The sequence below is a fragment of the Zonotrichia albicollis genome, chromosome 13 (assembly GCF_047830755.1).
Source record: "Zonotrichia albicollis isolate bZonAlb1 chromosome 13, bZonAlb1.hap1, whole genome shotgun sequence".
NCBI lineage: Eukaryota > Metazoa > Chordata > Aves > Passeriformes > Passerellidae > Zonotrichia > Zonotrichia albicollis.
This window is the reverse complement of record NC_133831.1, coordinates 16544768-16571431: the sequence shown is the minus strand read 5'-3', so window position 1 is coordinate 16571431 and position 26664 is coordinate 16544768. Positions and strand designations below refer to the sequence as shown.

The 26664-nt window shown below is 41.9% G+C and overlaps 2 protein-coding genes across 9 annotated transcripts in view; one reads left to right on the top strand and one right to left on the bottom strand.

Moving 5' to 3' along the window:
- The window catches only part of TSHZ3 (teashirt zinc finger homeobox 3), a 96809-nt gene extending 72841 nt beyond the window's left edge, over window positions 1–23968 (bottom strand). For 2 of the 5 annotated variants that reach the window (XM_074551128.1, XM_074551131.1), the window contains exons 1-4: window positions 23831–23968; window positions 23554–23735; window positions 21177–21243; window positions 18428–18472 (exon numbers count right to left, since the gene is read on the bottom strand). In XM_074551128.1, coding sequence (XP_074407229.1) covers window positions 18428–18472; window positions 21177–21232 — 101 coding nt within the window. In that variant the 5' untranslated portion in view covers window positions 21233–21243; window positions 23554–23735; window positions 23831–23968. Of the gene's footprint in view, window positions 1–18427; window positions 18709–18818; window positions 18848–21176; window positions 21277–23553; window positions 23736–23830 lie in introns of those variants that run through there. The other 3 variants (XM_074551127.1, XM_074551129.1, XM_074551132.1) reach the window with 3 other exon arrangements.
- The window catches only part of LOC141730806 (uncharacterized), a 37422-nt gene that overhangs the window by 3577 nt on the left and 7181 nt on the right, over window positions 1–26664 (top strand). For 2 of the 4 annotated variants that reach the window (XR_012582470.1, XM_074551133.1), the window contains exon 2: window positions 1104–8181. Coding sequence is in view for 1 of the 4 variants with exons in the window: in XM_074551133.1 (XP_074407234.1) it covers window positions 1104–1718 (615 nt within the window). In the remaining 3 variants the exon portion in view is untranslated. Of the gene's footprint in view, window positions 1–1103; window positions 8182–13336; window positions 13418–21839; window positions 25121–26664 lie in introns of those variants that run through there. The other 2 variants (XR_012582473.1, XR_012582472.1) reach the window with 2 other exon arrangements.

Genomic DNA, 26664 nt, shown 5'->3' with positions numbered 1-26664 from the left:
TGGAGTTGACAGCAATTACCCTCCCAACGCCAGATATCAGAAATACATGCCCCCAAGCAAACCCCCGGGCACAGCGGGGAGCGGTGGGGGCGGATTTCGGCTGGGGGAGCCGCACTGAGGGACCGAGCGGGCCGGTGCCGGTGTCCGGCCCGGAGCGGCCGCGCAGCCGGCGGTGCCCGGCGGGCGGTGCCGGTGCCGGTGCCCGGCCCTCGGCGGGCGCTCCCTCCGTGCCCCGGCAGCGCCGGCTCCTCTCCCGCGGCTGTCGGAGCGCACCGCCCGGCCCCGCCGCCACCGGGGCCAACAAGTTCCCGGTTCCACCGGGCACCGAGAGCGGCGATGCCGCCGCTGCCGCCCGGAGAGCCGGGCCCTCCGCCTTCCCTCCCGGACGGAGAAGGGCCGAGGCCACCGAGCTGTCCCGGCTCCCGCTCGCCCCTGCCGGATCTGCCCTGGGCTGAGCCCGCTCGCCGCGCTCCCAGGGGCTGCGCCCTTTGGAGATGATGCTGATTTAAAATAAGAGCTATCGGCGCGATTCAGTCCCGCTCAGCCATCACTTTTTCCCCTCCCTCGAAAGGACATGGGGTCCCTGAAGAAAGAACCGGCCGCTGCTTTGAAAGAAATAAGCGATACCATTTCAAAGCTACTGTAGCGTAATGCATTCACTGGGGCAGTAGGAAAACCTTTTAAGAAAAATAGTTACAGATCCTGGAACTCTACCATATGTGACAACAAAGGCTGTTGTCTCAGTAGAAGGTCTTTAGCTAATTTTACCTACACAAAGTTTTACTGGCTGCAGGCTTTGGGAACGCCTTTGTGGAGCCTGGCACCGATCCTCAGGGCTGGCTAATTTGAAAGGCATTTGGAGGATCCCGGAGAAGTGGAAGGGATTCCCCGCTTACTTCTCGCATCACCTGAAAGTTCCCATCGCACAGAGGACACGGGGCTCTCCTCAGCTGACCCCCTGTGACTCAGCGCAATGAAGATTTTGTTGTGCTCAGATACTCTTCTAAAAAACAAAAAAATAGAAAAAATACTAGAATACTAGAAGGGGGAAGTGGATAAAACTTAAATCCGAGCAAAATCCTTTTTTTTTTTTTTTTCCACAGAGACTTCCTTCCCTGGCGGGGTTTTTTAGCAATGCCACACAGCGCTCGCACACAGAAGTTTATCTTTACGAAGCTTCCCATCTGCCAGCAGCTCACCTTGACCCCCGGGGGAATGGAAGCGCTGCAGCCGCCCCTGCCCGTCCCAAGGTGCGGGCGGAGCTCGGTACCGCCGGGGGGACGCGCACCGGGCCGGGCACAGCCGCAGCCCTGGGCCGCCTCCTCCTCCTCTTCCTCCCCCTCCGCCGCGCTGTGACCCCGTGCGGGCCGCCAGGACACACAGACAGCCCCAGCGGGGCCGTAAATCCCGGAGCCCCGCGTCCCGCACTGAATTGCCCCGCACGGACAGCGCGGGATGCGGGCGGTGTGCGGGACCCGGCATCCCCCACCCGCAGCCGAGAAAAACTCATGCACATCACTGCGGTCCGCTGTGCGGGCACAGGCCCCGAGCCCCGGCCGCCCCGCCGCTGTCCCGCAGCCCGGGGCAGTGCCGGGCCCGTGTCCCCTCCCCGGTGGCCCTCGGCGAGTGGCAGCCGCGGGGCCGCAGCCGCAGCGCTTCGCTCCCCAGTCGGACACTGGGCTCTGCACCGCCCGGGTCAGGTGAAACGTGGAAACTGAGAAAATCTGACACCACCATTGATTCCCGCTCTTTGTTCTCCTCTGTACACAATGGAGAGGAAGGAATGTGACTTTAAAATTGCAATTAACCAGCTTTCTGTCACCGGGTATTTATTCCTATCAAATCTTTCTTCTTCGGAAAAGCGCTTCTAATTGTAAAAGAAAACAGACGATTTGAAATACCTTGTATCCTTCTGTAATCAGAGTTGCTTAAATTATGACTGGATGTGCCTAAACAGTCATCTTATTTTCCCACTGATTTTGGTCAGGTCCAGGAAGAATGGCTTTTTTTTCTAATGTTTTAAAAGTATTAACTTCCTTTCAAACATTCTTTAACCTTTAATGTTTTGTAACTTGATGAAAAGGTCACTTTGTTCAGACTGGATGCATCTGCTTCATAATTGTTCTAATATCAGGCAGAGCTCCATCCTAACACTGCATTCTTTTATGAGGATTTTTTTCCCTTAATATACTATTGTTAAGGTTACCATGAGTAATTGTTCTAAAGGCAAAGAGCTCCAGACCAAAGGATGCTCACACTTTATTTAATTTCACCAGCTTCAGATGTTTAGAGCTGTATTCAGCAGATGACATTAGCTGAGCTCTGAGAAGAATAACCTGAACTGTTTCACCTCTTCCCACTTGTGGGAGCCTGAGGGAGAACAGGAACAGAATAAATATCTGGGTTTACAGACTGAGCTGCATGACAAAATAGCACAAAATACTGATTAATGCTACTTTGGACCAGCAGCAAGTTTGATCCAAGCATCTCAAAGTGCTTTACAAAGGGCTGTGACAGCAAGCTGGGACATGGGTAGGGGAAGGGCTAAGAGCAGAGTGGAGATCCAGAGACCACTGGACATCAGCACCTCAAGGCTCAGCCTCCAAAAGTGATGGGGTGCTAAAGACATTGCTCATCTAATTACACTCTAGACTCCTTGCTGGGAAGGAAACAGAAGTTTTCGGCATGTGTAAATCAATATGTATCATCAGGAGCAATCATATTTTGTATCTGTAGATTTAGCCAGTTTTGGTATAGAGAACCTCTGCTTATTCCTGTGTAAAAGATTAGAAGATGAACGTGTTCTTTGCCACCCACAGGCTGACAATGCCCACCTGAGGGGCAGCTTGTGGCCAAACCTCATTCTCAGCACTGTACCTGCTTTGTAAGAGCAGTGGTGATACCTGGCTGCATAGCAGAGATTGGAGCCAGAACCTTAAATTGATGCAATTAATCCCTCTAAAATACAACAGGATTTTCTAATTTGTACAAAATTCAAACGTCCAGAGAATATGTTTAATTAAAACTTGGCTATACTTTTTTTAAAAAAGATTTTCTTAAAAAAAACCAAAGAAATGGGCTAATTATATTGCTTAGTATTCTAATATGCACTTTTTTTTTTTTTTTAATAACACACTTTTCTAGCCAGGCCAGTCCCTTGAGGACCAGTTCCTCATTTATAAGGAGGTCCCCAATGGGAGTTAAAAAGAGGCTATTTTATAAGAAGAAAATATATTCTGAAAGAGGAGCCATACAAAGATAACCCTGCATTACATATATCAGTATGGAGGCTGGGATATGTATTCCAATGATGCAAATCTTCCCTTACAATAATTTGCTCGTTAGTGTTAGCCAAAGCCCTGATACTGATGTCTCTGTATTTGTTCTTCTATTTTTCATCACACTAATGCTTTTAACTAAAATTATTTCTTAAAATTTGCTTTATTTAATGAATTTAAAGGTCAATCCTCTTCCTTTCCATATGCAAATCCTATTAATAGTAGAGGTTTGATATTAATGGGAGTTAATAGAGTAGATACCCCCTTCACACGAGAAATCCCACAAGAGAACAAATTAACATCAAGATAATTTCAGTAAATTTGTTGCTTCTTTCTCCCCTTTGAGTAACCAAATATCAGAGCAACAGTACCTTGGGAACAGAAGTGACAGCCAGAGGAGAGATGAGATGTGAGAGGGCACTCAGGGCCTCCCCAGCCTCCATAGGCAGGGATGCAGGGAAGGACACAGCCCCCAGCAGCTGGAAACCACCTCCTCCAACTCCTCTTCCTCCTCAGCAGCCTCTCACACCTGCAGGAGCCAGGCAGGACACCAGGTACCAACACCAAGAAACCTTTGCCCATCCTTCTAAAGAGGGAACAGGCAACTTCTGCTCCCCTCAGAGGCCAACAGCTTCCGCCTGTGAGATCACAGCAGCTACTCAGGGAAAAACAGGCACTGCTGGAGCTGATGAGAGAGTAAATTAAGTTTTTGCCTCTGCCACCCTGTTTGGTCAGTTTGAGAGTTTAACTGTCTGGTCACTGGTTTTCTAGCTATAGTTACTGTTCCAGGACTCAGTGAAGTTTAATAGTATTTTTTTTTAACTACAGCTGTTGGTGTTAAAATACCAGCACTGATGTGCCTGAGGAGGTGGAGCTGGGGAAAGAGGAATAAACTCATTGCTTTCATCTGCAGTCCCTGTAGGAAAATGCTCCCAGTGCTGATGAGTGAGGAACAGCCCTGTCTAGCCTAACTTTTGCAGTAAAACCATCTGCACTGTTTCTCAAGCAGATGAATCCAGATATCACACAGCAAAGCATCAGTACCCCACAGCAGCTTCTTCCTTGATAAGAAATAAAAAATACCTGGAGCAGCCCCTGGCCTGGCCAGCCCAAGCATGGCTCTTGCAGATCAGCCTCTTTTTAATTCCAGCAGGCTGAAGTAATGGGATTGAAAGATGTGGAGAAAGGGATGGATCATGGACTACAGAGTGGTGTTAATTTCCCTCTCACCAAAGGTCATTAACCCACTCCCCTCCAAACACCAGGGAGCTTTGCAAGGAAGCCCATCCTCTCTGCAGCTCCTTCCTGGCCGTCACTCCTGAGCTGGAAAAGTTTTCCCATTACCTTTTCTCAGTCTGCACCTAGTGACACTAGTGTACTGCAGTCCTCAACAATGTCCCCTCCCAAAACTCATACATCCTCAGTTGTTTTAGGGAAAACATTTTTGTTTCCTTAAATAGAATTTATTTTTCCCACTGCTTACCCCAAAGGGATTTTTTTTTTCTTAATCCCTGAAACTGTTTTTATTCTTTGAAAATGGTTGTGTGTAAGAACCACCAACAGTCCCTGGGAGCTGTGGAGAGAGTCCTGCAATGCTCTTGGTCCATCCAACCTCTGATGGGGTGAGCAAGAACCACGGTGCTGTGGCCCTGAACCAACAGAGCTGCTGCTTCCAGGCTGGATAGGTTGAACAAATAACTTTTGCTCTTCTTGGCCCTTGGGATGTTGGAAAGTCCCTGTGAAAGAGGGACTGTGGGCAGTGACAGCCCTTGTGACACACACACAGCCTCCATCTCTCAGAGATAGAGTTTCTGGCTCTTTGCAGACTAAAGCAGAAAGTGTCACACCAGGGCTTACATTAAGGTCACCTTTGCTTTCAGGGCCTTGATGTGGCCACAGATTTGCCAAGGGAAGGGCTGGAGGGTAGGAAGCACACTGAGATAAAAGGCATCACGTTTCTCAGGTCCCTGCTCACAGACCTGAGGTTGGATTTTAGCTGAGACACACTCACAGCTCCTCTTGGCTCCCTGGCAAACAGGAGAGCACAGAACTGGGTCTGTGTTTGAAGTGTATGACAAAATAAATCTTACACTGCCTATGTTTTACAATGATTGCTACAAACATTCTGTTTCCAGCCAAACAGCAGAATTCTGTAATTGTCCAGGTAAGTCACAGGCTGGAAGGGTTTGCATTTTCACAAAACATTAGGTATAAATTACTTCCACAAATGGGAGCCTGGACTCAACAGAGCAACACAGTTGTCTGTTATAGCAAATCTGGCATTCCCAGCTTCAAATCTGCTACAGGCATTCTGGGTTTTAATTAATATATTGTTTCATATGTATGAGTATTTCATGGTGATTCTTTTTTTTTTGTTTGTTTGCTCTCACACACAGCATTTTTAGCCTAAACAAAGTGTGTTCCCTGCGTTGTTCTGAAAGCAATTGAATAAATATCACCCAGTCTATAGATCTGGCCTCCTTTGCAGTGAGCAGCACAGCAGTCATGCTTCACAGGAAAGGGATAACATCCTCCAGTGCAGCTGATAAAAGCAACAATTTACAAAGGCAGAGATCCGTTCTGCAGTGAAAGCTTTATTACCATGACTGGATGTTACATCTCCAACACATAAGGGTTAATCATTGCAGCAGTTTGCAGCTGCTTTGTGCTCCCAGGGGAGCCATAGCAATAGACTCCTGCCTGTAAGACAAGGTCAGCCCCCTCTCCTGGGGTCAGCAGGCCACAGATAACGCAGCTCCCAAACTTCTGCTCCGGGCAGGCACAGGTGCCAGACCCATTCTGTGGGCTGTTGGAGAGCATTTCTTGTGGTTTTGGCTCTCCTCAATAAAAACACCTTCCCAGCTCAGAGGTGCATAATTGGAGGGTGAGTTCTCAGAGCTGGCCATCAGTGAGGGCTTTCTGTGGCAGCCTGGGTTCAGGAGCTTGCTGGGTGCATGTAACATTTCATGGGGAACAGAAAACAGCAGTCAGGGCTGAGTTTAAGGGTCAAATCCTGCACAATTCCTTCAGTCTCACAGTATGGAATGCTCACACGAGTGAAGTGGGCAGAACCGGGCTGTAACATTCTATTAATATTTATCCTCTACTGCTACAAGACACAACAATAATCAAATAAGAAAAAGTTTAATCCTCAAATGCAGCTTTAATCTTCAAATTGGTTAGCTTATCAGAGGGGTAATATTTATTTTCAAAGACAGGCTGCTCGGAATGATCAGCTGAAATAGAAACCTATAAGTGAAAGGATGTAAGTTTATTGGGCAGTGTTGTCTATATTTATAGTTTCTGCTCAACCCATATTTCTGTTTTTATATGCACGTGTCAAAAATTAATATATGGCAAACTTCACCAACAGTTTTAAGAGATCCTAAAATATAATAAAATCAATAAATGATGTTCTGGCATAAATGTTTCTGTAGCTGAGGGTGGTCAGGTTCAAAGGGCAGCATCTGACCATTTCTCTTTCCCACCCTGCTGCAGAGTAAGACCCTCCCCTCAACTTCAAATCACTGGGGAGAGGGTAATTTAAGCTATACTTGATGTACCCTATACATCACTGTCTTCAGGACCAGGTTTAAAATTAAACTCTGATGTACAAAGTTAAACAAAAATGAGATAAAAATTGGCAGGGGTTGAAGAGGGTCAAAGTAGTCAAAACACAAGGTAGACTATTGCTTCTTTTGATTTATGTTATTCTGTGCTCTAAAAAAATAAAATTATAGCTCTTGTGGAGACTTTTTTCATTGAGAATAACACATTTCTAATTTGTTTTCTATAGACTTACAGGCATTTGCTCTGAGAGTTGAAAGCATTTATTTATTTATTTATTTTGGCAGGGGCAGAGTATCCCCAACTGTTGGCAGAATATTCAAATTAGCATTAGATGGAATCTTTGTCACTCACCAGCAAGTGAAGGAGAAGAGTATTTCACCTTCCATTAGTGGTTATCTTACAATGCACACATCTTGTATTTATCTAGAGTTTTGATTTCAGGCACCTTTTCTAAGCTACAGCTAGGTTTGGTAGCAGAAAGAAAGAGTTCAGTGAATGTTTCCTTTTGCATGTTTTACATGCACATAATGCAGTTACCTTCTAGAATTTCAGTACAGGAAAGATGCCAAACAGCAGAGTCTTTTGAAACCAATTCAACAAAATCCTTGCAGGAAGTAAATTTTTTATGATGTAGTCAACTTTTCCACATATTGCCATTTACATGGTTAGTGCATGGACTACAGGCAAAATCATTTGGAATTGTAATCTTTATTTTCTATAATATGATAATGAAATCAACAACTATCCACTAGAATCAAATTAATTTCTCTCTGTTACTCCAGTGGGAGGAATAAAAGGCTTCTACTGGCTAAACTGCCAGGCTAATGGGAAAATCAAAATAAAATCAGGTCCTTGGATTGCTGGCAAATAAAAAAATGCTTATTTTAAACATGATGGTGAAAATATACAGATCTTGAAATCTTTTAAAATCTGATCAAGCAAGCTTTTTCCAAAGGTTTTTAATTTCATCCATGAAAATTCTATTGACTTCATATGGATTACAGCTGGCTAAAGTATGGGCATGTTCTTAGGCTGTACAAGGGCATGAGATAGCAAAAGCCTCAAAACTCTAAAAATATCTGAACTTGATTACAAACCTAACAGGAGAAAAACTTAAGCTGTCCAGACAACTAAAAAAAAATTTTTCCTAGCACTGTTTGTCAGTGATACCCACAATGATGATTCATTTTTGTTAATCTAGTGAAGATCTGCTGTAATATTCAGATTTAAGTCTTTCCCCCAGAATTCCAAGTGATACATTGTGTAAAATGAACTTCGTATGTGTGATGGTACAGGATTGACCTGCATGTATGCCCTTAGCATACATAATTTGGCAAACATTTATGTACTAATTGAATAAATTCAATCCTTCACAAACACCTGGCTGGAAAGCTGAAGAGCAGCAGCATACAAACTGCAGGTTGTTTAAACAGATACAGCCAGCAAAGCAAAGATCAAATGTTAGAATGAGTCTACTATTTGTGATCTATTGTGCCAAGCCCTCTGTATCTAACAGCTGGAGTATATTTTTTTGTAGCACTAATTAAATCCTTCCTAAATACCTAATTTTTTTGGTGTTTTTTTTTGTTTGTTTGTTTGTTTGTTTTTTGTTTTTTAATAAAAACAAACCAACAAACCTTTTGGGGTCACATAGAAGACCACACATGCATTTTGCAGCTCTAGCAGATCACATGTAGCAAAGAGCAGAGCTGAGAGCTTGTTGGTTAGAAAGTTATAATCTAAAATTTTCCTACATCTACTACATTTTGGGAATCAGGAGAAGGATGAATTGAGGAGATGATCACAAAGGTCCCAAGGAATTGCTGCAGTAGTTACAAATTCTGTAAATGCTGTGAAAGATGTAGGATCAGAACAAACATAGGAGCCATTCTGAGGCTGGGAGCTGCTCAGAAATTACGTACAAAGCAAAAAGATATGAGAACTCCAAAAAGCAAGACTGTCAGCTCTTAGAAATACCTGTAGCCCATTAAACCCATGTAAAATGTCTTCCTGATGTATCCATGCAGCAATCAGGCTCCTGCTCCATAGGAGGGCCATGGCACAGAACATGAATTGGTTGATTCCTTCTTGCCCTGGGCATCTGCCTGGGGTAACTGATCAGTTTTTGGTGTTACACTGAGTGTGCCACTGACACTGCCCTGCCAAGGGTGTCTGAGGGTGCTCCCCAAAGATCAGAGCCCACCAAACTCAGATTTCCACTGGCTGGGTTCTGGATCAGGCCTTTTCCATCCACCTCTCTGGATCCATCCCAGTGCAGCTTGGAGATGCAGCTTTCCACAGTGTCATATTCCATCCTTTTTTAGTGCATCTCATTCTTCTGGAGCAAAATCTACCCACTTACATGTACAGATTCTCTGTCCTGCTTATTAATGACATTTCTGCACTCCCTGTGTTTACCAAGGAAAGCAATCATGCCTTAACTTCCCTCTGTGTGTGTTCAGATTTGCATCCTTTTGCTCAGGCACTTGCAGAGGTACCGTGCTCCGAGCAGTGATGAAGAACCGAGTCTATAATTTAATAACCCTCCTCTGACTAATTAGCATTCACTCAATGAACAAAGGCTTTTCAGAGGTCCAGTCAAAGGCCTAAGCACCATTTAAGTCTAGCTTATTCCTCAAGGCACCTCTGAACCGAATTGGGCCCCGTTTTATTAAATTACAATAGAAAGACTGCCATGTCAAGTGCACTGCTGCTGGGAGCCCCAACCTCACAGGACCTCCCAGGGATAAGTAATCATCACTTATGCTAATAGCACATTTGACTTGGTGGGATGACACATGAGGATGGACTACTTACTTGACTAAGATTAGTAAGAACAGGCATGTTACCCAGAACAAATGACTTTAAATACCCAGCTGCAGTGAAGTGCTGACTCCATCAGTGAGCGCTGTGAGGGTGAAGGAAGGGCAGGATATGATCTCTGGAAACCTCCTTGGATGCTATTATTGAATTGGTGTCAGTTTTGCAGATTTCTAACCCATAATAAACCTCAGCTTTGCCTCCTCAGTGACATGCTTCTCTTCACTGCTTTCCTGCTCTGCCTTCCTTTTCTTTTGCCATACTCCAACAATCCTTTAAAATTATTTTTTTTAATCTATTTCTTCTTTAGTGTTTGAAAATTAATTTTGCAGGTTTTAAAGGTATCTAAGTAACAGCCACAAGCAACAAACTCTTCTATTTACCTGAGCAGATTCCTTGGTAGTCTCTCTCACTGCCCTGCCAAGGTTCCTCCCCTCTGCTCTGCTGGGATCAGCACAGTCTCTGTGCTCATTTAGTCTTTGGCTTCTCCCTTCTAAGCTGACAATAGGGGCATCATACAGGGTACACCATTCCAGTGATTTTGTCTGATAAAATGCCCAGCCTTTAGGCCTCTGTTTAACACAATTTTGTTCCACACAGGTCACAGAAACAATCAGATTTTGGCCTGTATGATCTATAATGCTTTTGAACCAGCACTCCAGGAAGGGAAAAATCCTCATGTCTAACCTGAATCTGTTTTACTTAATTGCTTTTGATTTTGTTATGGTCCAGGTTTTTTTTTTCTTCTATTTTGTTTCCACTAATTTAAAAAGTATTTTGTTGCTGTCTCTGCTTTTTGTATTCTGGCCAGAATTTTTTAAATTCTTCTTTTTTAAAATCACTGCCTCAAGAAGCTTATTCTGAGAGTAATGTAGTAGTGACCACTGATGACTGGCTTCCAGGGATTTTACGAAGCCAAGGTTAATTGGTTCCTGAGATCTGGAAAAACCATGAATGGCAAAACATATTTCTGTAACATGCATAATAACTTGTATAAATATTGTATCCAACACCAAAATCCCAAACATACAACCTGCTTACCAAGGGACCCTTAAATCTACTTTTGTTTCACTGTAATGTAGAGTTCTGTGTAAAAACCACAAAGACCATAAGTATTATATCATTAGTAGTATTCTTAAGTGGCTATTTTCCTGTTTCTTGGGGGCTTGTAGCTCAGCTGTAATGATTGTTCCATGTGTGTGTATGTGCCTGGGTGTTTTGCCAATCACATCAGTGAAACAGAAATGCCCTAATTTCTACAACTTTGCTTTCATTGCACTGCAAAGCACTAAAAGCAGAAACAGTTTCCTGAAGAACTCCTCCATAGCAGGCCCTTGAACAAGATGACTGTTTCTAATAAGCAACAGCTGTCGTTGTGGTTTTACTAGTCAAATGATTCATGTCTCTTGCTCAGAAATGATAAGTGGAACAAATGTTTACTTAGATATGTAACAGAGGAACAATTGAAAAATAGTAGACTGTCAAATAGAAATATTTTCCTGTTATCTGATCCTTGACAATTAGTCTGAACTGGTGTTTAGTCAGAAGGCAGTGCTGCAGTGGCACAGTGGGGATGGTGGGGAGTTCAGCTCAGGAGCTGGGCACCCCAAGCAGAGCCCAGCAGGTTTGAGGGGAGCACAAGCCCCTCTGCACACACTGCTCCACCCACACCCCCTCTCCTGGCAGGCTCCCCTCCTATATTTAGTCATCTCTGAAAGGGAGATGGTGAACTTACCATTTCCTCTCCTTCCTGCTGTCTCCAGGGAACACCCAAGGGCTGCTCTGCTGCTTTGGTCATGAGTGAACGTCCTAGGCTGGCCACAGCTTTCCTGGGATCTTGCAGGGGCTTCTGGCAGCAGCAGAGGGAAAGAATTCTAATGCAGGAGATTCCAGGCTCAGTTCAAGGACAAAAAGATTGCATTGCCCTTCACATGTTGGGAAGGAGAGTCTAAGAGAGCCTTGATGTATCTCTGCTGAGCCTGCTGCAGTCAGAGAGATTTGACACCCCTGTGGCATCGCAGGGCTCAAGGTAAATTTTTTTTAAAATGCAAGAGGAAGCACTGGCGAACTAACTCTTATGAGCCTAAGAAGGCAGCATCAAAAAGTGGTGTCAGCTGCCTTTGAAGGGAGGTCTGGGAGATGAAGAGGGATGGAGAAGGCCAAGGGAGCCCTGGGATGCTGAATGTGCAAATGAAAGCAGTGTACATCTATAACTTACTTGAACTTATATGGATGCTTGCCAGTACATTAGGGTTTAAATGCCAGTATATTAGGGTTTAAATCCACCTTTATTTTGGATAGTTTCTGGACTTTGCTGCTTTTTCAGAACCCACTCTTCACTATCACTGTATGACACTGCTCTGCATTATACAGAAAGATTATCAGAGCTTTACTTTCCCATCTGTAAAATGGGGGCAATATTTCCTTTCTCCCAGCCTTTATTCAGCTTACAAGGCTCCTGTGACCAGAATTCTTTTATTGCTTGTTTCTGTTGTCTCGTACAACAAGACTCTGATCTCAGCTGAAGCCTGTAAGTATCACAGAAATATAAATAGATAATAATAAAGAGATGATTTTGACACAAGAATGGAATTTTATATTCTGGAGAGTGAAATAAAATATGTACTAAAGTCTACTAAAGTGTAACCATGAGATCAAATGATAAAATTCTTCTGGCAACAAAGAGTTGACACAAATTTGTGAGATTAATCTGAACCAACTCAACGGAGGCTTGTTCTGGTGGTTTATTCATATAAAGCATATGAAAAAAGTAAGTGAGATGATCAAATTACCCTCACAGCATGGATTTTGACATGGATGTAGACTAACTGAGTCACTGGAGGACTGAGCAGGTGCGTGGTTCTAATTATACCCTCAGTCTTGTGAGGAAGGAGCAAACTTCCCAGTTGCTTCCCTGGTGGAGATAAGGTGTTATCAGCCATCAGCAAACGAGAGGGGAGAACAAGGACAAGGCACCTGATGGGAGAAAGAGGAGGAAAGGAGGAGGAGAAGGGAGCAGATTCCTAATGCTACTCATCTTTTAAAAATGTACACACACACACACACACACATGGACTCTGAGCCATTTGGATGCCACTTCTCGTACTCATTTCTGGTGTCTCTGAGTAACCCTTCCTTATGGTGAGCCACACAAAATTCTTTTTTAACATTTTCTCTTTTATGGGCTCAGAGTGAGAGATCTGGCTAAATGTAAGGATTTATTTGTTTATTAATTAATCAACAGGATAGCTAGGAGTTACAATCCAAACTGTCCCCACACACAGGTTTTTATCACCATACACTGTGCCCCTAGGGGAATACACATCTTTTTTTCAGGAGTATAAATGGACATTTCTATAAATTGCCACTACTTGGGTGCATGTAATATGCAATATTATTCATCTTTGTATTCCAGGTGAATCCAGACTAGACTACCAGCCTCTAGGGGAGTCTGCTTCATATAATTATCAGTATTCAAAGAATGATTGTAGATGTTGTAGCTTAACAGCAGGTGAATGGTCCTTATCTGAATATTAAATAAAGTGCAACTGGATTTCTGGGTTATCTCTGGCTAAATGTTTGTAAAGTCATTAGTGAAAGCATGCAGCTCTAATCCCCACCACTCTTCTTACAAAGGATTTCCACTTTTATTTTTAATTCCTTTACAGGGTGAATTGTTCATCTCCCCTTCCTATACACACAGTCTTGTCCCTTGGTTGGACTACCAGAAACATCAAGGAAGCTGCCTTGTAAGTAGTACCTACACTTTTAATTTTTTTTTATTCCTAAACAACAAAAGAAACGAAGAGAAGAGTGACAAAGAGAAAGATTTATTATTTCCTCTAAGGACTATCAGACTCTGGGTGTTGGGGAAAATCTCTGTAGTAAACTGCTCCTTTGTCCTCCCAAGTGCTGGGAACTTCAGCTCTATATTCAGTTTCCTTATTGCATGATCTATGAGAAGCTTTATGTATTTATTTAGTAAAACCCTTTCCTTATTGTTCTAAAATGGGGGATTTAATATACTTCAAAACTGTTTTAGTAGCTTGATAGTGGTTGTTATGTGAATACAGTAGATAGCAGCTATGAGAAAATTAATAGAACAAAGAAAAAGAACAAACCCACCCCTGCTGAGCAGAAGGGAGAGACCAGACTCAGCACAGGAAAATTTCTGGAGATAAAGGAAGAGGAATCACCATGGGACCATACAACACAAGGGTTTTGAGGCACAACTCCTGTTTCAGTCCCTAGATGTGAAGAGCACAGTGGTGCTACATTTTGAGGAGCAATTTTCAAGACAGATATTCTACATCAATTATCTGGGCCAGGACATCACCCACATCCTTTGCCAGGCACCACAAAAGCTTTGCGCCCACCTCAGCCTGGGGCATCAGTGGCAAAGCTTCCTCTCACAAAAACTGCAAATATTTTGTGTTAATTGAATTTAGAAAGAATAGAACATTAAATATGATGTAGCTGAATATTAAAAACCAAACACAACCTTTCCACCACTACAGCAAGCTATACACTATTTATTTGTACATGGACTCTCATTTATTTTGAGCTGTAACACATGCTGAGGTTTTGGCCCTGGCATAGCCAATCCTCTTGAGTTTCCAAGCATGAAACCCCTCACTGTTGCTGTTTCAGGCTTCTGCAGGCTCAGGCAGATGTTTCTACACCCATCTGCAAAGATTTCTGTTCATCCTTGCAGAAATGCAGGGTAGAAACTTTTTTTTTTCCAAAAAGGGAGGAAGGAAGAGCACTGAGCACGATTTTGTGCTTAGCTCTGAATTGTCCAACAGCCTCAGGGATGGCAGAATGCAGGGGACTCTGCTTCTCCATGCCAAAGCCCTGTTCCCTTCCACAGCAAGAAATGGCAAGAGCTTTTTCTAGCAGTCAGCACTTCTGTGTATTCTTTACTTAACACTGAGTAAAAATGTAAAGCTAATGCACTTTGGAAGTGAGCTGCTTCCCACTCTTCCATCAAGAGATGGGTGTCCTGGAGCTCTCTAGCTTTTCTAGCTTTGTTCCTTGGGACATCTTCAGTGGATGTTGCTGAGGACTCATTCTGGGCTTTGTACCTTTGCTACCTCTGCCAGGAAGGAAACAGAGCCTGGATGTGTGAAGTGTTTTCAGTCCCACATTCCTGACTGTATTCATATGGAGTGAACTGCACATCAACTGAAGTATCAGCTCTGGTACTCCTGTTTTCATAGTGTGAGAAAGAAAAAAAAAGGAAACTAAGTTTCTTGGTTGTGCTTTTAGTGGAGATGATCTTTTAAAGGGAAGGGCTCTGCACATTCAGGCAGGACCTTTAGGTGCCATTTCAGGGCTCCTTCCTCTAGGACCAGAAGCACTTTATTTTGACTGGAACAAACTACATAAGTTAACAACTGTTTTCTATTTGGCATTTTTATAAGTATTAAAGAAACCAAAACTCCCAACTAACATGCCCACTTCACCTTGCCCCCTGCACAAAGAAATTTAAAAGGTTCAGCCAAAACTCTTCTGCATAGTTCAAAACCCAAATTTTCATTCTTACTCAAGTATGAGTCACCTGCAGTCATTGGAATTAGTTCTGAATTAATCTTAAAACCATCCATTTTCTAATAACACTTTTTAGCAATACTTGAAGTCATGTTATTTGCATTTGCTATTATTTTTATAATGTCTTGAATCACTTAAACATCTACTTAGTTAAAAGTAGCCCTTTAAGAAGCCATTTGCACTTAGAAGTCAATGACCAAATCCAAATCCTTGTGAACCTGGTGGAAATTCTGACACTTCTTTCAATGGTGAAATCTTATTTTGGTGGAATTTACAGTAAAGAGGGAGATGATTTGCTTAGGGAGTGATGAGGGCTGGCTTTGTCCCTGTCATCAACCACATGCTGGCTGATTTAAGAGTGAAATTTGGATCTGCTCACAGAGGCAATCAATCATTGGACTGGATGCCCTTGCTCAGCCAGGCTAAGCAGTGGGACAAACACAGGGATGTGATGGGAGAGCAAAAGAATAGTGAATTTTAGAGAACCTGAGCATCTCTCATGTTTCTGTACCATGTCCTGAGAAAACTTAAAGCAGTCAGTTTATCCAGCAAATGACTCTCCTGTAGCTGATTGACTGAGGCTGGACCTTGTGCTCTTTTTTCATAACTTCCACCACTTTCAGGGCCAATATTTGCATGCAGGGGAGCTGCACAGAACAGCCAGAATACATGCTGGCTGTCATCTGAGGGTGGCAGAGATGCTTCCCATCACAGATACAGATCCACCATTGCCTCAGCAGGTGCTGCCAGGTCTCCTGAGCAGATCTGTGATTTGGCAGAGCTTTTAAATATGCACAGACTAGAACACCCCCAGCAAAGCAGGCCGGGTTTCAAGCACTGTGGTAAACACTGCAGTACATATTTTGCAATTGCACAATATTTACATTAGGAATGTGGTTGTTTCCAAGCCTACAGCACACAATCATCTGTCAGAGTCTGATGGGAGCAGCTGCTGAAGGTGGAACCTTGAGCTGAGGTGCCCATGGGCAGGGCTCTGGCTGGGTTGGAGGCTGGGATAGGGATGCAGGCAGGGTGGAATGACTCTTTACACCATGATCCAGCCCCACAGAGCCACAGAGAGTCCCCACAAACTGCAGCAACTTCCACAGGGCAGGGGATGAGCCCTGACCCAGCCCTGGTGCTCCTGCACTGGCGCACAGAGTGTGCCCTCGGCCTTCCAGGACACACAAGGGGGGCCCAGAGCAGGTAAATCACTGCTGGCCATAGAAACATTCCTTTACAGGAGAGGGTGTGAGCTATGCAAATATCTACTCTATAAATCTCCTATGTGGCTTTGAAGAAAAACAAAAACGCCACTTAAAAATTTGCTCCAAATTTGGCCGCAGTGTAGTTTTGTTAGTTCAAAGAAATGAAGCTAACTTTATTGTTATTTGTGTTTGGATCAAAGAAAACTATGAAAATAAACATTAGACAGAATGATAATCAACACTGGAAAAGAAATGTTTACTAAAGATTTTCTTCTGTGTTCTCTTACCAGCATTAATAATATTTTCTTTTTCTAAAGTTTTCTTGTTTCCTTCAAAGAGATTGATTTCAGCAGAAAGAACAAACATATGCAAATAAACTGAATGATGTTATACCCCCTGCCCCTATCCCCCCAAACTACATCAGATAATTCCATATTGTTAGTCTGCATTACATTTTTATCAGTTTTTTGTCTTAATCAGATATGAAGCTCTTGCAGTACATCTCTAGAACCGGGCTGTGACCCTGATGTGACTGTACAGCACAGAAGCAGCCCTAACCCTGCTGTAATTTAATAGTTCAAATTTAACGGATTTGTTTTTTCAGGGGAAATAATGGCTTCCTGTCACAAAACACAGACACAGATTACATATCTGATAAATGGCTTTGGCATGATTTTTTCATGTAACACACAATTAACAGTGCCTCTCATAGGACTCATGCTCTAAGGATTTGGTGAAAGCATGAATAAGTTCATTACTATGCCTTTTCTTAGAAAAAAACACCCAACATTTCTGCTGGTGCTTTAAAAACAAATATTACTTTGTTTAGAAAGAGATCACCTATACTTTCCAGCATTAATTTAGCCTCAAAACACTATACTGAAATTATTGCCACTGAGTGCTGATGCATTTTTTTTTTCATGAGGCATATGATTATAATTGATAACCCAAAATGGAAATGGGATAATTTTGATTTTATAAGCTACCACCCATACAAATACTGAAAATTTCCACATTATAGCTATAATTGTTTTTTGTCATGCCATAATCCCCTAAACATTATCAACTAATTAATAGCTGAACAATACATAAGGAGATCTGCAGTTCTATGGGTAGAATTGGATATTTTGAAGGAGTTCTGCAGTTTGGTTTTGAAGGCACAGCTCAGAACTGCTTGTGCTGCCTTCATTGGTTATCTTATCTTATCTTCAGGCCACCCAACCTCCAGCCTCACCCTGTGAGTTGCTAACTCCCAGCACTTACAATGAGGTAATCATCACCTTGTAGTGGGGTGGTGTGAATGCTGGTCAGATGGCCTGTATTTTATTAACAGAAATAGGGTCACAAGTCAAATACATGCTTGGGGTCACTGAGCAAATACAAAAGAAGATTAGAGGAACAAAAAAATGTGACTGGAGGGGTAAAAATCCCACTGGGGGTTAATCGAGCAGAAATGTATCAAAGAATGTAAACTACCCTTTCTTTTGTTATTCATCATATGGGACACAGCTCCTGTGTCCTGCTGGTTCCAGCAGATAGGGCAGCATCTCCAGAGTGCTGTCCTTTAATGAGCTCTTTGGACACAGGCACTGCCAATAATAACTCTGCTATAACTACTGCTACCATTCTTAAAACAATAAGAATTAAAACCACTTAGCATAAATATAGAGATCAAAAGATTTGCTTCACCTAATATTGCACTACCCAATGACTGCCCACAAAACTAAGAGTAAAACAGCATTCAGTGTCACTGCTCTGGGAATCTCCTCTGCCTCCAACATGAAAAGACCGGACCAAGAATTGTCTTGCAATGTAAATGAATTAATAAAAGTATTTCTGAAGAGATGGGATTGCATTGGCACAGCTTTAGTTTCTCTAAGAAAGACTGTCTTTTTGATGATGTAATAACAAAAAAGGAGCCAGAAGCCTGATCAGCACAGTAAGTACAGAACTTGGTAGGGCCCAAAAGGCAGCAGTCAAAAAAAATCATAGGGTACTTACCAAGCAGCAGCTGATTTCTCTTCTGATACATGTTCATCGCTCTTTCTGTGACAAGAAGCAGAAATTCTGTCTTATTTGAACTACACACATTTGTCTAATTCTTTAAAATCCCAGCAGTAGAAAGATTCCCTTTTCATCAATTTCCATTTATTATGCTTGTAGCTACATATTGTAATATGAATTCTTTTATCCATGTATACTGCACATCTATAGATTTTATGTTTTCACACATCACATGAAAAGCATATTTCAAAGCTATTGCATTATCATGTGCCAGAAGAATATTGCTGTGGGAATGCAGACACATTACCAAAAGTACAGAATAAAACAAGGAAGTGAGAGTCAGGAAGGAAGGAATCCTTAGTGCTATGACTGTGAGCCTCTGACTTACTGTGCAATGTTCATCAAGTCTCTTAATCTTATTTTGGCATCCTTTATATGTAAAAGAAGCAATATGTCCTTCTGCAAGGCTGAAATAAATGTTAACTGGTTCAATCATGCCCTTTGAGAGCAAAATTGGAATTTCTGTCATCAACACCAAGATGAGCCAAATCAGGCTCAGAGACTGTACATCTTTACGTGCCAAAGAATAACACCACACAGATGAAAATTTCATGGCCAGACACAAACTGTGGCAGACGACTGAAGGATTAATGTGAAATAAAATGCAGTAAATTTGAGTTTTCCTTGAACTGAAATCGAAGCATTCCTTCATTACCTCCCCAGTTATCTATAAAGATGCTTTCCCATACTATTTATTTTCACTCATTATATCTCTCCTTCTGGAATATATGCATTTCATCCTGCATCTTTTAGCAAAGTCTGCATTTAACTTATATATTGTCCCTTAAGTTTAAAACTAATTTTGTGCTTAAGTGCTTTGCAGGATTGAACCTTTCTGGGGCCACATGCAGGGTTTTACTCCTCCTGGGATGATGAGAGCTGAGGCAGTGTGTGCACACTGTGTCAGACCTGAGATCAGCTGCCAAGTGTGGACACCCACAGAAGGATTTTCTTTACAGAACTATCTTAAAAATGGAAATGTCTGTCTCCTCCAGCTATGCTGGCAGACAGTGTTTACCCAAAGATCCAGATACACAAGACCTTGTTATCAACTGCAGCTTTTACACAACTTTCAAGTAAGTTAGTGGGTTGGAAATCACACATTTTAGAAATATTTTCTGAAGGATGTGATCATATTTGCTGCCCTTGAAAGTGTTTAATGTTGCATGTTCATTACATATACAAATTGCCACTGAGTGGATTTATAGATGCTTAGAAAGTAACAAAGATATTTGATACACAAAAAAGAAAAACCCATAGAGCTACACTGACATGCAATTAATAGATTTCTAAAAAGCCACTAGCAAAGAGTCTTTCCAAGGTTTACATTTTAGTGGTTTGAGTACTGTCCACTGAAACACAACATTCTGAAGTCTTTCTGCTAACTTGATGTAGAAGCACTACTGAGAAGAGTTAGCTTTTTAATAACATGGTCAAAATATTTTAAGAAATATCACTTCACAAGCTATAACTAATCAATTTGCACCTGTATTATGTGGAGGAGACACACTATCCACTCTGGACAGCAGAGCTGAGATGTCCTGAGGTTTACACAGTGCCAGCAAGCTGCATTACTACTTAAAGGCTTGTGAATAAGAACTTTACTGCAGTCAAAACATATACATTGGGCTCTTCCAGTAAATTGATCACTCAAATAAAAAGAAAGGAATGTTTTTGATCTGCAATGAAGATGAGCAAAAAGTAAGCCTGCTCATCTTAACACTGCATTAGGGAAAAAAATGAACTTTGATCTATCATATTGCAGAGCTGCTTGTATTTCAATGGCAATTTATCAATTTTTAATAGTCAAAGCTCCTAAGTAGTAAAAGCTTCTTAGACTTCCTAATCTAATAGCCAGTATTTAAACTTTTTATTCTGTATGATTTACAGAAGCAAGAAAGCAACATCATTTCTTAAAGATACTTTCTTTTGTACCAGCTGACAGAGTCCAACACCACTAAATTGGTGTAAAACAAGCGAAAAATCCCACCTTAATATATCTGATCTTTACTTAGCAAATCTATCAGATAGCAGAGTGCACCAGCAAGAGGCCTGAGCTCAGGTGGGGATGCAGCAGCAGCAGCCCCAGGGGATGGGCAGGGTCGGTGCCAGCCCTGCCCTGCTGGCAGTGCCCAGCCCTGCAGGCAGCAATTGGGGAGCTCTGGATGTGCCCCAGGGCTGCAATTTGTCTGTGTGGGCATGGAACAGCTCCTCTGCTTCCTCCCCCAGCCCCAGAAGGGTGAGAGAGTCTCTCCCAGGGTGTGGATCCAGCTCCACAGCAAGTCCCAGTTTTCCCTGTATCCCTGTGACAGTGGAGAGTGAGGACACTCATCACCCCTGGGCCTATCACACAAGTGAATCTAAAAAACCTTAAGCCTGTCTTGCTTTAAAAAGGTTACCTTGGCAAGTCCAAGGAACAAAGAGAAGCATTTAAGACTGCAGATTTAAACTTGCATGTTGTTATTGCTAGACATGAAAGCCTTAGGTCAGAATCCAGAATTCAACCACTCCGACTCAAAAATGCATCAATGTATTTGCTAAATGGAATCCCCACATCTTATCATAATGTCACAAAATGCAGAAAATTACAAATCTGTTTTAAGGCAAAATACATGACAGCAAAATATAAGTACACAAAAACTACATTAAATATCAGTCTTCATTTGTCCCTACCACTTCAACTTACCTCTCAGCTCCCAACTCCTGGCTGCAGTGCACAGCTTGAGATAGTCTAAGATCCATTTTAGAGTGGACTGAAATATAAATGACAGTTCGCACTACACATGAACATAGACAACTGTATAAAATATTTAAATAAAGACAGAAAAGAACAGAGGAAACCAACAGAGCCTTTGGCAGACCCAGCCTTTGGGAATTTAGCAGCTTGAGATTCATTGCAAATTTCATCTTTAATGTTATTTTTAGTTCAATATTTTGTAGCACTCAGAAGTAAATCTTTGTGTGCTGTCTCTCCTCCTGCTTGTGCTGCTTCCTTTTCTGATCTTGTCTTTTAAAGAAACCTAATATATTTTCAATACAATTGATTTGTGACATGTTTTGTGATATTTGTTAAAGTTATCCTGTTTTTTCATACAATTCAGTGAAAACCATTACGCTGTTGTTTCTTTTAAAGTGCTGAAAAATGCTTGTCATAACTGAACAAAATGAGACCCCCCAACAGTCTTTGTTCCATCACACCTTGTGTTGCATTAAATTCTCTGACATTAATTTTGATTCTTGGGTTAGAGTCAAACTCTTTTTTTTAAACCTCTCACCACTGTGCCCAACACTGCCATGTACAGTGCATTTCCAGAGCAGTTTTGATTTTATCCTTTGTCTCTCTCCCCAGCAATCTGACTGGAATGGTGCACAAAGCACAGGGCCGGAGTGCTGCACGGAGGATGCAGGACAACTACAGCTGCAAGAAAATGCAAACTGCAAAATTCACACCCTGGTCCACCCCACTGTAGGCTGCTGTCTGACCATGCTCAGCTGTCTTGTACAAGCCTACTCCTATTTTTAATGGACTTCCCAAACCTTTCTCCCTCTTGTTGGTGCAGAGATCTCAGGGAACATATTCTCCCATTACTATGCTTGTGATTTAATACTTGTGCCACAAAGAATGGCCCTAAAATGGGCTGTTCCACCTCTCACAGAACTGAAACCAGCACTATGATGTGAAAGGGATGGAAACCATACCAGACATATAAAATAAGACTAAGGATACTTATCTGTGCAGTGTGAACATTGTAAAACTACTTCTGCTTTAATTAATTTTAATTTCATCAGGTTGCAGTTGTAGTTGGGAATTTTTCCTTTTTTTCACAGAAGGATTCACAAGAGGAGGGAGGATCTTGTCTGATCACAAGGCTTTAAAATTGAAAGAGGTATTTTTATTTCAAAAACCTGATTTCTAACATAAAGAGACATCATTTAACAGTTCCCACAAATGCAGGGACTAGGAGCCTCTATTAAATGACCAGGCATCAGTCTTAAAACAAACAAAAGAAGTATTTTATCCCCACAGTGCGTAATGAAATTACAGAACTCATGGCCACAGGATGGTGTGGAGGTCAAAAGTGTAAATGGACCATAAAAGGGATTACATGAAATCATGCAAATGAAATCCATCACTAGCTACTAAACATGATGATCAAGATCCAGCCTCCAAATCAAAATGTCTCTGACACTGATCCTCAGAGGGCAGGAGCACACAGGGGAAGAAGGATTGCTCTGCATGAGAGATATATCAGAGTTCATACACTTTTTCCCCAGACATTTGCTCTTCTCACTCTCAGAGGGAAAGCACTGGATATTTTTTCTGACTCGGGGTGGCAGCTACTGCGTGTGTTCTAAAGTCTTCAAAAATCCGAACTCATTTTATTTGACACTGTATGTTTTAGAAATGTTTCCATTTGAAATTCAAGATAATTAGGGGGAAAAGCCTGTAAAGAGTCAAACAGAGGGCAAAAAGAAACAAAAGCATCCAGAAAAGATGGAGTTCAGAACATTTTTTATGAAAGTCATATTTTGCCATAGATTTGTGTGTCAGAGTCAAATGTTGCATTACTCATTTTGCACTACAGAAAAAATATTTTCCATCCAATGATTGCAAGAAAGGAAGCCCCCCAGTACAGAAGCCTATGCAGTGCCCACCCTCCAAAGGGGCTGGGAGGCTGAAGCAGCCTGACAGACCCATCCTGTAAATCTGAAATGGGTCCCTGTGGCCTCTGCAGTGCTGAAATCACCGCTCGCCTCTGCTTTCACTGCATTGAATAATTTGGGCCTCTCCCTTTCTGTGTGAGTCAGGTTGTGAAAACTGAGCCTCCTCCGGCCTCTAGGATTCATAAACACCTGCCCCATTAGCCCACTTTCACTATTTGTCTAATGACAACCACAAGTAATGACCTGACTCGAGGCATGTCAATATTCTGCCAAAAACTACCATTCTGCCCTCTTAGCCACCTCCTCCCACCCACCCATAGGTTATGGAACTGTGGGATGGTTGCCAAAGAAATGCAATAAAAAGTAGGAAATGACACATACAAATAAAATTCACTTACCTAAAAGCCCTGTTCATCAGATCTCTTTGTGCTGCCTCCTCCCCCACCATCCACTCCTCTACTTCCAGCACTTGTTTCTCCTCTCTCTTCATTTCCTCTTCCTTTGCTGCCTTTTTTCTTCACATGTTCTACATTCTGTACTTTTTTTTCTTCTCTTTTTATGCCCTATGTTTTTTCTTTGGCTGAAATAGAATAAATGAATGCTTTAATAATTTTCCCTTGCTTTAGAGCCAGTAAAGCATTATGGTGTCACTTAACCATTTTCTCTTTCTCTTACCAGTTTTTCGGCCTTGTTGTTTTGTACCCTTTTGCTGGCCTTCCTCCATACTCATCAGTCCCTCCTTGCAATTACTCCTTCCTCAGTGACTTCATGTCCTCTGTGTTATGTCCTAGTGCAGTCTGAAATGATCCAGATTTCCAGGTGGATTTTTGGGCATCTGAAGTTTTGATGGTGGAGGGAGCTCATCCTAAACATGTGAGGCAATGCTGAGCACTACTGATGGAAGTTTCTGGCGGCACAGCTGTGGCTTCAGGGATGTGAACTGGAGTGGAGCAGAGTCCTGTTCCAGTGGTCAGGGGCAAAAATCCCCCCTTGCTTAACTCTAAGCCACTTATTTCTCTCTTGTTTCCTTGGCCTTTAAATACTCTAAATCACTGCCTGAGAATCCATTCCTGAAATCTGGAATATTTATCCTCATGGGTATCCCTCCTGCCAAGACTACACAATATTAGGAATAGTACTCTTAACTTGTGGTTTTCCTGGTTCTTAAACCCCCTCTGTTTGTCTGTGGATCCCAGCAGGATTTTGCTGCTCTGATTTGGGCTGTACTTGCTGCAGGAGAGCCTGGCCCTTGCTGAGCTGTGGCCCCTGGAAGCTTTGCAGGATCATGGCTAAACACAAACTGGTGTTCTTTGAGGTTTAGACTGGCTATAAACCACTGAACACATTTTAATTCATCCCTGTGCCCCTTCATTCCTGTTAGGTGCAAGTACATTAAGACTTATATGGAAAAATATTATTTCAGGTTTGTGAGATAAGGTGGTGAAAAAATGGAAGCAGTACCAGCTTTAGTACATATTTTCTATGCTAAGAATTGAGAGAATGGGGGATTAGGTCTAAAGTAACAAGCAGAGAAAGGGAAAGAGCCTGACTAGCTGAGAATTTCACACTGTAAACATTATTCTAGAAATAATCTTTTTGTGTTTCTGTTCTTTACCTTTTAAACAGCACAATTACCCATGACAATATCAATTGAACAAGACATTAAAAAAAAACCTACACAAGCCACCTTAATGAAATACCATATGCAGCTCAAACAACAAAAAAGATTCCCATTTTGGGGGCTTCTCTCCATTTATATTAATGATCACTTTTCCTGTGGAAGAATTGCACAATATGGGTTTTTCCTGCTTGTTCATAATAGGTCATTCATTAAAGAAAATACTGGGAAATTATTTTCTGTGTCGGTGGATACAGGATGCCATCTGGGAGCTGAAAAAATGAACAGAAATCAGACCGGAAAAAAAAAAAAATTAAAACCATGAAATTAGTTACACTTAAGGCAACCAGCTGAATACTTTCACAACCCCAGCCACTCAGACAGGCTGCAGTAATTGGTGCTTTGTCCATTTCCACGAGGGATGCTCTTTCACAAGGGGTTCCTCTCTGGATGATTCAGTGCCACAGCTCCCCTGGGCTGGTCCCTCTTTGCATTTCCTCCTGCAGTTTCTCACTGCACTTCTGCCATCCTCTCCTGTGCTCTGCTCCCTTCATTCCCAGGTGCTCTCTGCCCAGCCCTGTAACCTCTGCCGCTCTGATGGATCAGCCATTCTCCTCCCCAGGTCCAAGAACAACAGGTAGATCAGAAAATCTCTTCAAATGTGAAATTGGCTTCTCTGACTCCAGTTCCAGGGCCATCAAAAATTCAGGGCTCATCATTTTGGGATTAGGTGGATGGCTTAAATACATCAGCTGATAAGGAAATCATAACAATATAGTTATGATTCCAAGGTAATCAAAAATTCAGGGCTCATCATTTTGGGTTAGGTGGATAGCTTAAGTTAGAAGCACATCAGCTGATAAGGAAATCGCAACAATATAGTGAGGAATATATTAAGATGAATATGGCCATATGCCAATTTTCCCCCCCTCATAAATAAGATCCTTGTTTACCAAATGTTCAGTTTTGGTTATGTCACTATAAAAATCAAGCAGCTGGTAATTCAGGCTTGATTAGCAGGTCTCCAGTTTTGATTAGTAAATTACTGTAGTAATCAAGGTTAATTCTCATTTCAGAGCTATGCCACAGATTTTATTTCTTCCAGACAACTGGATTTATCATTCTGGAGAAGGAATATTTTAATAAATATTACAAATATATCCAGAAATAGATGAAAAAAACAGATCTAAAGGGGTTTTGAAAAAATGGGAAATCAGAGCAGAAATGCTGCTCAAACATGAAACAGTTAATTTCCTAGGAATAAAATTCGAAGCTGCAATTTTGCAGTAGATTTCCACATAATATATGCAGAGATTGCATTGCTAATTCCTTTTACCTAGTGTTTCTATTTCTATCTTTAAAAATTGTTTTCTTTGGATCTTCATCTTTCATTTTAAAATAAAAAAAAGTATACAGAGAGGCTTAAAAAGAAGCCCAAGAGACCATTATTAGTATAAAGATAAACAGTAGAATGGATTCTAACTGAGCCAGAAAACATCACTGTAGAATTTACATAAAATTTAGTTTTCTACCAAACATATTGCACATCCAGTTCCAGCTCATCTCATAATGAATATTCAAGCTTTCGAATGACCCACATGTCCCATAAGTGAGCAAGAGTCCCCAAAAGCCATCATTGTTGTTGAAGAGGCACAATATTAAAAAACACTGAGAATTCATTAGGGATTTTTTTTTCCATGAAACTTTTACAAAATCTTTAGCCTGCAAATGCTGCGATTATTTGAGCATACAAGTCTGTCAGGGATTTGAGGCTGGATAATAAACTCTTATATGGTTTTTAATTAGGATGATATTATTATTTTCTAGTCATAATTCTGGGTCAGATTCTGTGTATCTTTCTCACATCACTTTTGTATAATTAGAGCCTAAA